We start from the raw sequence: 13563 nt of genomic DNA, 5'->3' as shown, positions 1-13563 counted from the left end.
AGTTTAGGCATGCATGCACTGGCGGATCCAGGGGGGGGCCACGGGGGCCATGGCCCCCCCAAAGGCCTAAAGTGGCCTGTTTGCCCCCCCCCCCAAAACGTAAGAAAAATTGCTATATAAGAAAATATACCTTGATGGAGGTTTTTAGCCACTTGGTGAAGTGAAGCTTTCCACAGCATAATATGGAAGCAATATGGTAGCAGTGAGGGTCAGTCAAAAGTTGCGCGAGTGGAGTCGACCTTCAAAAAAGACTTGTTGGCACGTGTTTATGGCGCGGTAGCTGGGAGTTGGCGGTGTTTCGCGTGGTGTGGCATCACTGGCGGATCCGGGGGGGGGGGGGGGCACGGGAGCCTGAGGTGCCCCTGACAGACCCGTGGTGCCCTTGGTAGGTCTGTGGTGCCCCTGGACCCTGGCAGGCCTGTGGTGCCTCTGGCGGGCCTAGGGTGCCCCTGCTAGGCTGCTGATGCCCCTGGGACCTGACAGGACTGTGGTGCCCCTGACAAGCCTAAAGTGCCCCCAACAGGCCCGTGATGCCCCCGACAGGCCCAAGGTGCCCCTGCGTGATGCCGTGATGCCTGCGAGGCCGGTGGTGCCCCTGCGAGGTCGGTGGGGCCCCTGACAGGCCCATGGTGCCCCTGCGAGGCCGGTGGTGTCCCTGCTAGACCGGTGGTGCCCCTGGCAGGCCTGTGGTGCCCCTGCTAGGCCGCTGGTGCCCCTGGGCCCTGACAGGACTGTGGTGCCCCTGACAGGCCCAAGGTGCCCCTGTAAGGCCTGTGGTACACCTGCTAGGCCTCTGGTGCCCCTGACAGGTCCATGGTGCCCCTGCAAGGCCGGCGGCGCCCCTGGCAGGTCTCTGGTGTCCCTGACAGACCTGGGGTGCCCCTGACAAGCCTAGCCTGTGGGGCCCCTCACAGGCCCGTGGTGCCCTTGTTAGGCCTGTGGTGCCCCTGGCGGGCTGGTAGTGCCCCTGCTAGGCCGATGGTGCCCCTGACAGGCCTGTGGTGCCCCCGGGCATCAAGGGGGGTCATGACCCATGTGGCCCCCCTTGGATCTGCCACTGGTACATATTATATTGATTTGTAATGGCGTTATGGCTTATGCAATATGCAATTGCAGGCACTTGGTATCCCTCACTTATCCCTCATTGGGGGCTCTGGCGGGCTCCTGAGGGCCCACGTCTATCTCCGGGAGCCCTAGACAGGCTCCTTTGGGTCCTTTCAGTCCACTATAGCATAAGAGGTCTCCATGCGAGTCCTATACATCTGAGGACGTACCCTGACGTCTGAGGTACTCAACTGCAGCTCCAATGGTCTCTTACACTGGCGGATCCAGGGAGGGGGCATTTAGGGCCATGCCCCCTTCCCAGAGGCCTAAAGTGGCCCGTTTGCCCCCTCCCCCAAGCGATAATGAAGCACAGTTCAATCAGTGCCTGGCCCAGGAGCCGAGTTAGACCACCTCCCGTTTTACCACCTCCCGGCCCGCAAAGGGACCCAAGCACTGACTCGAAGCGGGTTAACTGGTCGACAAAAGCAATAGTAAGTGTTTACAAAGTAATATAAAGGCATGGGTCGGGTGGGCTACCATTTATATATTTTTATTTTTAGTTAAAAAAAAATATTCATAGTGTCAGGGCTGTGACGAAAAATAAGTGGCCTAAATCCGATGAGAAAACAGGATTTGGGGGGTACCCTAGGTTTGGCTCCTGCATGAGTTGGCCCCCCCAAAAACGCAAGTCTGGATCCGCCAGTGCATGCATGCTTTACCCAGAATGCGTCAGTGCTGACGGGAGGGGGCTGAATGTCAGGTGTGCGTGTTTAGGGCAACTGGTTCTGCAATGACGCACACTTTCAGTGCCGCAAATGCGCACAGTACATCTGATGATTATCTAGCCTTCTTTCTTACAAGGAGCAGCTTATATCACGATGAATTGACATGTTAGGCATTGGCACAGTGTAGAATGCGGCATTGAGCTCCACTCCCGGCGGTGGAGCTGGCAAAACGGCGGTGGAGCTGGACGCCGGGCCCGCGCGCTCGGCTGGTGACGCCGGACCCGGGCGCTCGGCTGGTGACGCCGGGCCCGGGAGCTCGGCAGGTGACGCCGGGCCCGGGCGCTCGGCTGGTGACGCCGGGCCCGGGAGCTCGGCAGGTGACGCCGGGCCCGGGCGCTCGGCATGTGAAGCCGGGCCCGGGCGCTCGACTGGTGACGCCGGGCCCGGGAGCTCGGCAGGTGACGCCGGGCCCGGGCGCTCGGCTGGTGACGCCGGACCCGGGCGCTCGGCTGGTGACGCCGGGCCCGGGAGCTCGGCAGGTGACGCCGGGCCCGGGCGCTCGGCATGTGAAGCCGGGCTCGGGCGTTCGACTGGTGACGCCGGGCCCGGGAGCTCGGCTGGTGACGCCGGACCCGGGCACTCGGCTGGTGACGCCGGACCCGGGCGCTCGGCTGGTGACGCCGGGCCCGGGAGCTCGGCAGGTGACGCCGGGCCCGGGCGCTCGACTGGTGACGCCGGACCCGGGCGCTCGGCTGGTGACGCCGGGCCCGGGAGCTCGGCAGGTGACGCCGGGCTCGGGCGCTCGGCAAGTGACGCCAGGCCCGGGCGCTCGGCTGGTGACGCCGGGCCCGGGAGCTCGGCAGGTGACGCCGGGCCCGGGCGCTCGGCAAGTGACGCCAGGCCCGGGCGCTCGGCTGGTGACGCCGGGCCCGGGAGCTCGGCCGATGGAACATCTCGTGCTGACTCCGTATCCATGCGGGACGACGAAGAACTAGATAGAAGTCTGCATGACGTGATGCCAACCCCTCGCGTGCAGAGCAAAGTTAAGCGAAGGGCAGTTAATAGAGATGCTGTGCTGGGAAAGAGGGCATTGTTTGAGTCCGACGGTAACAAGGAAAAAACAAAGAAAACAGCCAAACATGGACACGTGAAAATAAAACAGGTACCTAAAGCCCAATGAAGACCAGTCATCAGGAAGTGAGACGACATGCATATACTGCTGCATGAAGTTCTCACGATCGTGTGAAGAGTGGATACAATGTCAAGTGTGCACTGGCTGGGCATGCGTGCCATGCACTGACGCTGAAACAAAACAGACAAGTTTCACTTGTGACCTCTGCCGACAGTAGATACTGAGTCAATGAAAAGGTTTCGAGTTCATGATGTGTTCATGATGCGTACATGTTCATGGTGTGTTTCATGATGTGTCGAGTTCAAAGTTCATGATGTGCTCATGGTGTTCAACTTTAAAATAAAGTGATTTGATCAATACCTCGACATGTTTATTAAACCTAAAACCTGTTGGAATTGTTCTTGTGCGCATTTGAGGCAGCTGAATGTGCGTCATAAGAGCACCGGTGCTCTATTAGCGCACGTCGGACGTTGGTGGATGTTTTGCCTTATATGTCATAAATGATGAAGGAACGCTGGAACGTAAAAGTCAAATCAAGAAAGCAAATGCTTATGAAAACTGCTTGTGACCATTTTGTCAGCAAAACAGGTTTCAGTAAGTCTCAAACAGGGGCGTCGACGCGTAAGGAAAACTGGTCCGACCTTTTCTTCGGGGGCCCCCACCGGTGGGGGCCCCCAGGGGCCCCCGTGGCCGCAGCAGGGGCCCCTGGCAGGGGCCGCAGCAGGGCCCCCCGAGAGCCCCAACAGGGGCCCCCCGCGGCCGCAGAAGGGGACCCCGCGGGCCGCAGCAGGGCCCCGCGGTGTCTAGCAGGGCCCCAGAGGCGCAGCAGGGCCCCGCGGTCTCTAGCAGGGCCCCCGAGCCGCAGTAGGGCCCCCGCGGTCTGCAGCAGGGGCCCCCGCGAGTCACAGCAGGGCACCGCCTAGTCGAAAAAGTGGTCCGACTAGTCGGAAAAGTCGGACTGGTGTCGACGCCCCTGGTCTCAAAAGCAGTTTTCCTACTAGGTGTGCGTGATAGGAGCCACTTACCCCTCAGCGACATCAATTTGACATCTTGTATTAAAGTTTTAACGTTCTAGCTACCATATTTTGGCCGAAAATGACGTCAGAGTTACGTCCTGTCGGCCGATTTTGATGCAAACTATTGAACTACGGCAGACGCTCTCAAGAGCTTAGTTTTATTAAAGCTAGATCCAATTTCTTTGCATCAATGGACTACAAATACACGTAGCTATCTAACTACTATCTCGAAAATATGTTTTACAATTATAAAAAATATATTTTCTGATTTCTTCAAAATGTTTTTGCTTTTTCGCAGAAACCGGAATATATGTGATATAAAACACACTGATGAACTACTCTAGCAAGTTTTAGTCTAATATCTTCAAAAATACCCAAGTTATTTCCATTAGGTATTGTCAAAATTTTACAATTATATATTTCTCAAAACCATTTTTCAGTACGTTTTTGACATCCCACAACAGCATAAATGGCACCATCGTGTTCCTGAGCTCAAACTGCATCTGATAGGCACCTTTTTTGTTGAAAAATATCATTTTCAAATTTTGACCTTTTCCGACCTGAAATTGACCTGACCTCGGGTAAATTCAGCTTTAAATGACCTCAAATGACACAGACATTGTTTTCGAAATCTACATGTAAAATGGACCATAAAACATGCGTCACGTGACCGATACCTGATATACAATTTTCGTGACCTAGGATGACCTGGCCTTGACCTGAAAAATTCGAAGTAAAAGTTTGTTACCCTCAGGGTATCTAAGGCATATATCAAGGAGTGCGTAAACCAAAAATGAGCCTGATCGGACTTGTCAGCCGGCGGCCAGAGCCTAAATTGTAAACAAGCAAAAATGCCGATAATTTTTACTTTGACCTGACCTGTGACGTCATCGGTGACCTCGAGGTCAATGAAAATAGGTTTCGCTCGACAGTTTTTCCGGGGCTATCAGATGCCGTTTGAATTTTGACGATCGGCCCAGTAGTTTCGGAGATAGGAGGGATAGGAGAGCCCCCCCCCCCCCCGTCAGTCACTCGCGTTATGGAAAATACCCAAGTCATGCACGGATTCATCAGTGTTCCAGGACCGCAAAACGAAGAGAGGGAGGAAGAGTGCGGAAAGGGGAATGTGATTTGTAGGAGAGGGGATAGGACTTAATAAAACGCACCACGGAATGTATCGATAATCTATTACAACGGTGGTCAAAGTATGAATATATACAGTGACACGATGTAATCAAGAACTACATGTCAACAATTGGTAAGGGCGTATGCGTCCACTTCAGCACTTGTATACCAACGCGGGCGTCATTGTTTATGTCTAAATCACAGATACGTTTTGAATATTCCACATCAGACATCGTGAGTATTGGGACAGCCCGGTACGGGCGGTGCACATGCAATTCGACAGGTTCAATTACGGCACCGAATCTTGGCCGGGAATACAAGCTCAAATGTAGTAACGGGTCCCCACCAAAACGTAGCCAGAGTAGCCTTTTCTTACCAATATTTTCCTATTAATAATGTCACCGTTTTCCAGAATAAAACTGTACATTTTCTTTCGCAATTAATGTACACACACACTTGTCAGGTCTTCGAATGGAGTCGCAGCCCCGGCGCAACTCCCCGTCTGAGATTGTTATTGCTTATATCCGTTTGTGATTTGGATGGGTGTGCCTGCCGGGCGGGGCGGCACCCAGTGATATGGCGTCTGAGGAAGCCGCACGGCCCACCAGCCACATCGTGACGAACCGACGTCCTGCCACGCACCTAACACACGCGCACGCTCACCGTTACCCCACGACAGCCACGCACCTAACACACGGGCGCACGCTCACCGTTACCCCACGACAACCGCTCTCACACAGCCGAATCACTTATACCTTCACAAACGGACACCTTCAAACGGTCCAAAGTCCAGCGCACAGCGGATGTCGGGCATAATAAATAATCCTAAATCAGCTGCCAACATTCAATTATTTAAACCAATAATCAAATAAGACGACTGCTGACATGTTCAAAAATAACTAAATAAGCGCTTCACTTTCCTGTAATATCCAGAACAAAGTTAACCGGCAGATTCACATCCACCTGACCTGAAATTGTTGACTCGTATCACACCAGCATGTAAGCACATTTCACATAGGATCAAAATGTACCTAACATATACGCATGGAACCAACAGCAAGAAGAAAACAACCCTGGACAATCCTGCAAAATCAGTCCACTTGCCAGCTTTCCGAAATGTTTCGCCGATGGCGAACCTAAATTGTCAAAGTCAGTGCATACATGCAACGCGTCCTGAGGCAGCTAACGCTTTTGTTCGGCCTTCAAGGAATGTTTCAACTATTAACTCACAAGTTTAATAGGAGCAAATATTCATGACATGGTATCAATATACGAGCAGACCAAAATTGCAGGACCAGCATGAATGTTTCCGTGTGACATTCCCGAAAACCGTCAAACATAAACGAATCTATAAGAAAATAACGCACAGGCAATAGGCATGCATACTATTTGGTAGTAGTTCATGTCACGCGCACTTTGAGGGGAAGGTGATCAAGTTAAGCATCATCGTTAACAGTATAAGGAACATGCGTCGCAAATTACCCATCCCACTTATAATACTATATAGTTGTGCACGATGCTTGGTGTATCGTATTGTGATAACAGAGACAAAGTAATTAAGGGATTTCTCTCTTTCTCTTTCGAATTAAAAATGTAACAAAATGTGTCAGTATTCTGCCGTTAAGACCGGTATACAATTCGTCATGCTTCAGTTAATATATCTTAACGGTGGCCATCGTAATGTTGAAGTCGCAGTACTAAATTTCGGACACCCTGCTTTCTGGAGAAGCCGAACGTCGCAAGCGGACCTTGGGAAATGTTCTTCGCGTAGTCATGCAAGATCAATCAGTCCGATAAGTGATCATATCTCTCCTAAATCTCATGGAAATCCTTCAATCATATGACATCAAAATCTCCCAGAATAATACTTCCTATCAGTAATCAACATGGCCGATATTGAAACGATCGGCGAAAATTCATTCGATATGAAATATACACTCGACCATGTTCAGAAGAATGAACATGGAGGCAAAAACGAATGTTATATACCTACAAATCGCCTTAACAACAGAGTGAAGTGTGAACGCGTTCGTCGCAGTCTATCGTTGCTCCGTCTAGCGGACAGACTCGGACAACCTCGAGGACTTGGTGCGGAATTGCAGAGAAGGCAGAAGGTGCTGAGAGGCTGGCGTATACTGACACCTGGCGGCGATCGGCGGCACTACAAGTACTCCTCGGGCGAGCCGGGCCGATCGTCACCGTAAATGGGGTGCCGCCGCGGCGAGCTGTCGCCCGGCCGTCCGATCTCGTCCTCCAGCATTCGCTGCACCATCGAGTCCGTCGGACTGTCCTCACTCACCCGCGCCGTGGCCGACTGACACCGCGGCCTGCTCGGCCGTTTGCCGGCCGCCGCCTCGGCCCCCGCGACGGCACCGGACGGCCGAGTCTGGTTTTGCACAATCGCCTTGTCCGCTGCGGCGCCTCTATCGCTCCGCCTGCCGGCGCCACGGTCTTTGGATGGCCGCGAGCCCGGCGCCGGGCTGGCCGCGTACGGCACGCGTCCGCACACATCGGTTAGAGAGTCCTCTAGTCGACCGATCCGCTGGTGCAGCTTCTGCATCTCCAGCTTGAGGTCCACCTTGAAGTCCATCAGACTGGAGAGCAGCTGCTGAAGCTCAGACGGATGCGTGGCGCCGGCTACCAGTTGCACCGGATCGACCACCTCCAGCCGTTTGGCGGGCGCCGCCGGAGGTCGAGCAGGCTCCTCCACCGGCGGAGGTCGCGCCGCCTCGTCCGCACCGGCCTCAGTCCGCTCCGGCGGCGGCGGCGCCACTTTCGGTCCCCACTTGATCTTGGGTTTCTCCTTTTTCTCCTCTGACGGAGTGGTGGCAGCGGCAGCGGCTGCTCCGGCGGCAGCTGCAACACTGGCCGAACCCCCGCCGCCGCCGCCTCCCAGGGCGCCCCACCTCGTCCGCGCGCGTTTGCTGATGGCCTGCTGTTCTCCAACGCTGGGCAGTTTGACGGAGGACAGTATTCCTCCTCCTACAGTCCCACCGGTGGCTCCCGCCGCACTCACGGCACCCAGAGCGGGTGGTGAGGGATCGTCGACGCTCGTAACCGCCGCGGCTCCCGCACCACCACCGCCGCCGGCAGCTGAGGCAGGCGTGTCGGGCTCCGTCCTGTGACCGGCCTCCAGGTCCCTGGAGGAGCACACCGCGGGGAAATTAGCAGAAAGGTCGCCAGGTCCCGCAGCTCAGGAAATGACAAGACGTGTCATCATTGTTTAAATACGATATTCTTTCATCTGGTGCATGAATGATGGGAAAATGAAACACATCTTGCACTTGAGAGTTGAGAAGAATAACGTGTCATCCATTGTTCAGAAGTAAGTGACACTGCCTTTCAATTAAGTTAAGCTGACGATTACACGTTCACTATGAAGACGAATTCCCCGCATACCTCAGTCCCTGTTGGCTGTTGGATCTGTCACTAGACTTTTTGAACCGTGAGAAGATCTTCCGAACCAGATGGTCCTGACTTATATCGGGAGGCGGGTCGTTCTTCCTCCTTTCGGCCAGTTCCTTCTCCCTCTTGACGTCGGAGACCTTCCTGAATATTAACTGAAATCCAAATGCGTCGGTCAAGAGTTGGCATTTAGCATAAAGCACTTAAACTGTTGCGGCTCTGAGTTTCGACTGAGTTACTCAACAATGCGATGTTGAGTTCATTACTTTTGTTCGTTCATTACTTTTGCACGAAACTTTTCGAAAGGTATTCAGGACATCGCCTATCGTCTGGGTAGTATCTAGAGAGCACACAAATGTCATCAAGCACACTGCGTTTTCCAGGACGCTTCCACGAACGATCTCGCGTTATGGAAGGCACAGATGGAAACCGCAAACAGTATACGATTAAAGTGACACGCCACGCCAGATAGCAGGCGCGGGCGAATAAGGCTAGACCAGAATGAAAATGAGAAACTAGTAGGTCAGAAACGGACCACGAATAAAGAACATATCAAGATGGAACTTTTAGAACATAGTTTGAATGCCAAAGGCAAACGAAGCTCAGTAAATTTTAGGTTATATCAGCATAAATTCAAAGAGATGTCAATAATGACTAGGGGTTAAGGGATGAGAAGGAAAGGGTGCTTTAAACATTTAACGCCTTTTCAGCGTTCGAGCCACAAAACCATCCATCGAGGGTGCATATAAACACCTACCCGATGTCGGAGGTTGTAGGTGAGCACCAGGTTGCGTGCGAACGAGTTGGCGAACGCGTGGTAAAAGTCGAGCACCTCGAGCAGCTTGTCCCGTTTGATGGTGTGCAGGTCGCAGTAGGTGAGCGCTCTCACGTTGGCCGCCGCCTGGCCAACGGTCGGATCCTTCCAGAACGTGTCTCCAAACACGTCACCCTGACCTGTGGGACGGCGAGGGGGGGGGGGAGGTCAGCTGGGGATGACAGAAAGGTCAGCTGGGAATGGCAGGGGTCAGGTCAGCTGGGGATGAGTGAGGGTCAGGTGGTCAATTAGGAATGAAGGAGAGGTCAGGTCACTTGGGGCCAGGTCACTTGGGGATGACCGAAGGCCAGGTCAGCTGGGGACGACAGAAGTCAGCTTAGGATGACAGAGGGAGGACCATTTCTAAAAAGTCCGTCTCATGTTGGAGCAGACCTGTCATAAAATGTGTCTTGGGAGTATTTTAAATGCCTATCGGATGAAACAAATTGTTGTATACGGTACAGTGCATGCGCTTTCAAGATGGTTTATTAGAGAAAAAGTTGATAGTTATGAAAGCGATGACGTGGATAAAATGTGTGCTATAAAATTGCTTACAACTGAAGATGACCAAAGTACTTTCTTATCGCTTAAATGAAATTGAAATACACATCATTTGTCATAAGGAAACGTTCCTTCGAGGTTCATTCAACACAAACCATATCCATTGACTTGCGAACATTGACCGACCACTAATAAAACACCCAATATAGTGTGCGTGTGAGGAGAACTGTGCCAAGTCCTTGATGGCCTCCTTGTGTAAAAGTTCCACCCTCTGTGTCAATACCGGCCACTGTTTGATTCCGCTGAGATGGGCTGCGGCACGCCAACAGGGACGGGGAGGGGAAGCAGTGGCGGCGGAATAGGGGGTGCAGGGGGTGCAGCTGCACCCCCATCGAAAAACATGGGGGTGCAAACATATCTTTTTGCACCCCCAAAATCCGTACAAGGGGCCCGTCGCACCATCCAATACATTTCTCCTGAAAACCAGTGATCGGGAAACGAACACTGATGTGGAATCATCCGGGATGTCCCATTATGGTCAGGAACGCCCCATGCTAGTCTTTGGGGCCCCCACACCGGCTAGAAGTGTCCCGAGCCGCGTTTGGTGCTCCACGCGGCATCTGAGGGCCCCACGATGGCCTCAGAGGGCCCTTTTATGACGATCTCTGAGGGCTCCCACTTGAGGGCTTTGTCCCCCGGGGCCCTATAACGGTCACTAAGGGCCCTCATGAAGACCGCTGAGGGTCCCACAGAGACTCCAGGGCCCCAAAGAGACTCCAGGGGCCACGCTGGCCTCTGAGGGCCCCTATGACGGCCTCTGAGGGCCCTTACGATGATCTCTGAGGGCTCTCACGACGAACTCTGTCCCCTGGAGCCCTATAACGACCACTAAGGGCCCTCAGGACAACCGCTGAGGGTCCCACAGGACTCCAGTGGCCCCACTGGCCTCTGAGGGCCTCTACGACGGTCTCTGAGGGCCCTTATGACGGCCCTAGACCCAAATCAAGTCTGAGGGCCCATTTGGCTTCAGACGGCCCATAAAGACCCTCAATATGGCCAAGGACCCTCATGACGACCTCTGATGATCCTCTCGAAGGCATCTAAAGGCCCTCACAACAACTTCTGAGGACCCCAGGACGGTCCCTGAGGGGCTGAGGGCCCTGACGACGACCTCTCTGGGCCCTCACGATGGTCTCTAAGACCCAACGCAAGCTCCAAAGGCCCACACTGCCTGGCGTCTGAGGGCCCCACGACGGCCTCTGAGGGCCTCGACGCAGGCAGGCTCCAGGGGCCATGCTGACCTCTGAGGGCCCTCTTGACGGCTTCTAGGGCCTAACGAAGGTTTCAAGGGCCAACGCTGGCCTCTGAAGAACCCTACGACGGCCTCGGAGGGTCTCAACTCAACGCAGGCAGGTGCCAGGAGACATGCTGGCCTCTGAGGGTCCCGCAGAGTTCAGATTCAGAGGATCCAACGACCTTTGTGGACCTTACGAAATACGAAGGTCTCCGAGAGCTCACGCAGGCTCCTGGAATTACACACTGATTCTCAGGCCCCATGTCGGCTTGTTGAGGCACTTTATCTGCTCTTGGTGCCCCGTCGCCGACCTCTGAGAGTCTCAATGTCGGAACTTATGGGGCCATGGGCCCTACACCGGCTTTTATGGCCCCTACATCGACTCTTGGGACTCATGACCCATGAAATGTGGGTCTAAGCGGCTTCTAAGAATCCCCATGCTGGTTCTAGTAGCCGCCAGCCGAATATTAGGGCTCACACGCGAGCTCCTGGGACCCCGTGCATAGGGTGAATAGGTCAAAAACGCCCCCCTTAAGCGCGAAACCTTCTGACACTCAACCCAACACAGATTACTTAAACCTTTGGGCACCATCATGTAGCTCATTCTTTTTACTACGCTTTGAGACCAAGAAAAGACACCTGCGTGTGGTATTTAACCCCCCAAAAAGGTTTTCGCATACCCTTACAAAAGGGCGTTTTGCCCCATACCCTGGGTAATACGCCCACACCCATGTGCAAAGCGCCCCCACCCCATCCATCAACAGAAAATGATGAACATGGCAGAACTTGACGTCATTCTGACGTCATTTGTGGTCAACCTACCATAGCCTTTGGAATAAAATTTTGTTGCAATGTGTAAAATGGATGCCCAGAGGAGTCCTGAAAGTTTGGTGACGATATCTGCAGTCGTTTAGGATATATCAGCAAAAAAGGACAGGGAGAGGCCTTTTCGGCCCCGACTTACAGGGCGCTACCCTGCACTCTCACCACCGTGCAAAACGCCCCCTTTCAGAAAACTGGGGGCGTCTTGCCCCATGCATCGAGTAGGCGTCTTGCCCCATCCACTCCATTTCCGGTCAACAAAATATTGACAAAAAACGCGCCACTAACGCCGCAGCATAATACATTCAACAGAATGACAATAAAACGCAGTTTTGAGTGATGTGCACAATAGCAAGTTTTGTGATGTAAAGAGGGCATCAAAATATTAGGAATCTTCTGTAAAAACAACAAAAACCACACCCAAAACCAACATCAGCACCTACCCACGCTGCTCCTCAAGACGCAGAACCGGAAATAGAGACCTACGTAAACAAGCAGCTGGCTGTTCTGACAGACAGGATAAAACACCTATCCGTCGATAAGAAATACGATTTTTTAGGGGAGGCGTTTAACCCAGGGGTGCGTTTTCCCCACAGTTACCCTACCCCAGGGGTCTACCTGCCTCTAAGACCCCACACATACTTTTGGGGCTCAAACGCTTGCCCCTGAAGGCCCCACTGAGACCCCTTTCCTCTATTCAGTCCTCCATACCAGCTCTTTAGGCTAAACATCGGCTCCTGTGGCCTCCATCCCGGCTTTGGAGGGCCTCCATATACAGGCTTTTTTGGGGTCGGATGCCGGTTTCTGAGAGCCCTCAAAAGACTTTCGAGCCTATACTGCCTTCTGAAACCTTTCAGCAACTTTCAAGGGACCGACCCTGATCGGAGGGCTCATTCAGTCTGGGGAGTCATGTAGGTCTCTGGAGGAGTCTCTATGTGGTCGGTTTCCAAGGGGCTTCTAAACACGGTCTTCTTGGAACGGTCTCGTAGAGCCCTCAATGGTCCACTGCGGATCCAGAAAAAGTGGTTTGAGACGCTGCGGGTGGTGACTAGACTAAAAGATTAGCCGATAAAAACTAGCTGCATTTGCTTCTTTATGCTTTCATTATTTGAGACAGGTAGGTACACTGCAATTTTAAACCTTTTACAGAACTTGTGCGTATGGGGAGAGTTTTCCGAACTCTTCGTTTTTCATAAATCAATAAAAATCACCCCAAAAAAACTGAAGGGGGCCCAAAACTTCCAGAGGGGCCCCTTCAGAAAACTTTGCACCCCCATCCAAAATTACCTTCCGCCGCCACTGAGGGGAAGGAGGGGAGGCTGGCGACCGTGACCCCTTCCCCAGGCGGCGCGGCGCGGCGGGACGCTACCCCCCCCCCCCCACACACACCAGATCGATCGGGGAGCCGGGAAACAAACAAGGCGCCAATTTGGGTCAAGTTTGGCGCCTCGAAAGTCGACTCGGAAATGCAACAAATTATTCAGGTGACGGTGTGGAAGCATTTCTTCAAGGTCGACCGGGATGAAGCGAAAATAAGCCGAGCGACGTTCGTAGCACACCTTTAGTGAGCAGGGACACACAAGCCATTCCAAATTTATAAAGGATATACAGTGGTCGAAACAACCTTTTCTGCAAACAGCATTGGGAATGGGAGCACAATGGATTAAAATCCATTTTTACGTGCA

At 53.3% G+C, this 13563-nt stretch overlaps 1 protein-coding gene across 1 annotated transcript in view; it reads right to left on the bottom strand.

Annotated features, from left to right (window-relative positions):
* Positions 1-5089: 5089 nt before the first annotated feature.
* The window catches only part of LOC122374841 (potassium voltage-gated channel protein eag-like), a 48525-nt gene continuing 40051 nt past the window's right edge, over positions 5090-13563 (bottom strand). Inside the window, exons 10-12 of the mRNA XM_043353847.1 lie at positions 9205-9401; positions 8442-8602; positions 5090-8182 (exon numbers count right to left, since the gene is read on the bottom strand). Coding sequence (XP_043209782.1) covers positions 7204-8182; positions 8442-8602; positions 9205-9401 — 1337 coding nt within the window. The 3' untranslated portion in view covers positions 5090-7203. The remainder of the gene's footprint in view (positions 8183-8441; positions 8603-9204; positions 9402-13563) is intronic.

This window comes from Amphibalanus amphitrite, unplaced genomic scaffold (genome assembly GCF_019059575.1).
Source record: "Amphibalanus amphitrite isolate SeventyFive unplaced genomic scaffold, NRLGWU_Aamphi_draft 001724F_arrow, whole genome shotgun sequence".
In the NCBI taxonomy this organism is placed as follows: Eukaryota; Metazoa; Arthropoda; class Thecostraca; order Balanomorpha; family Balanidae; genus Amphibalanus; species Amphibalanus amphitrite.
The sequence above is the reverse complement of the archived record's forward strand: the minus strand, read 5'-3'. Positions and strand labels throughout refer to the sequence as shown.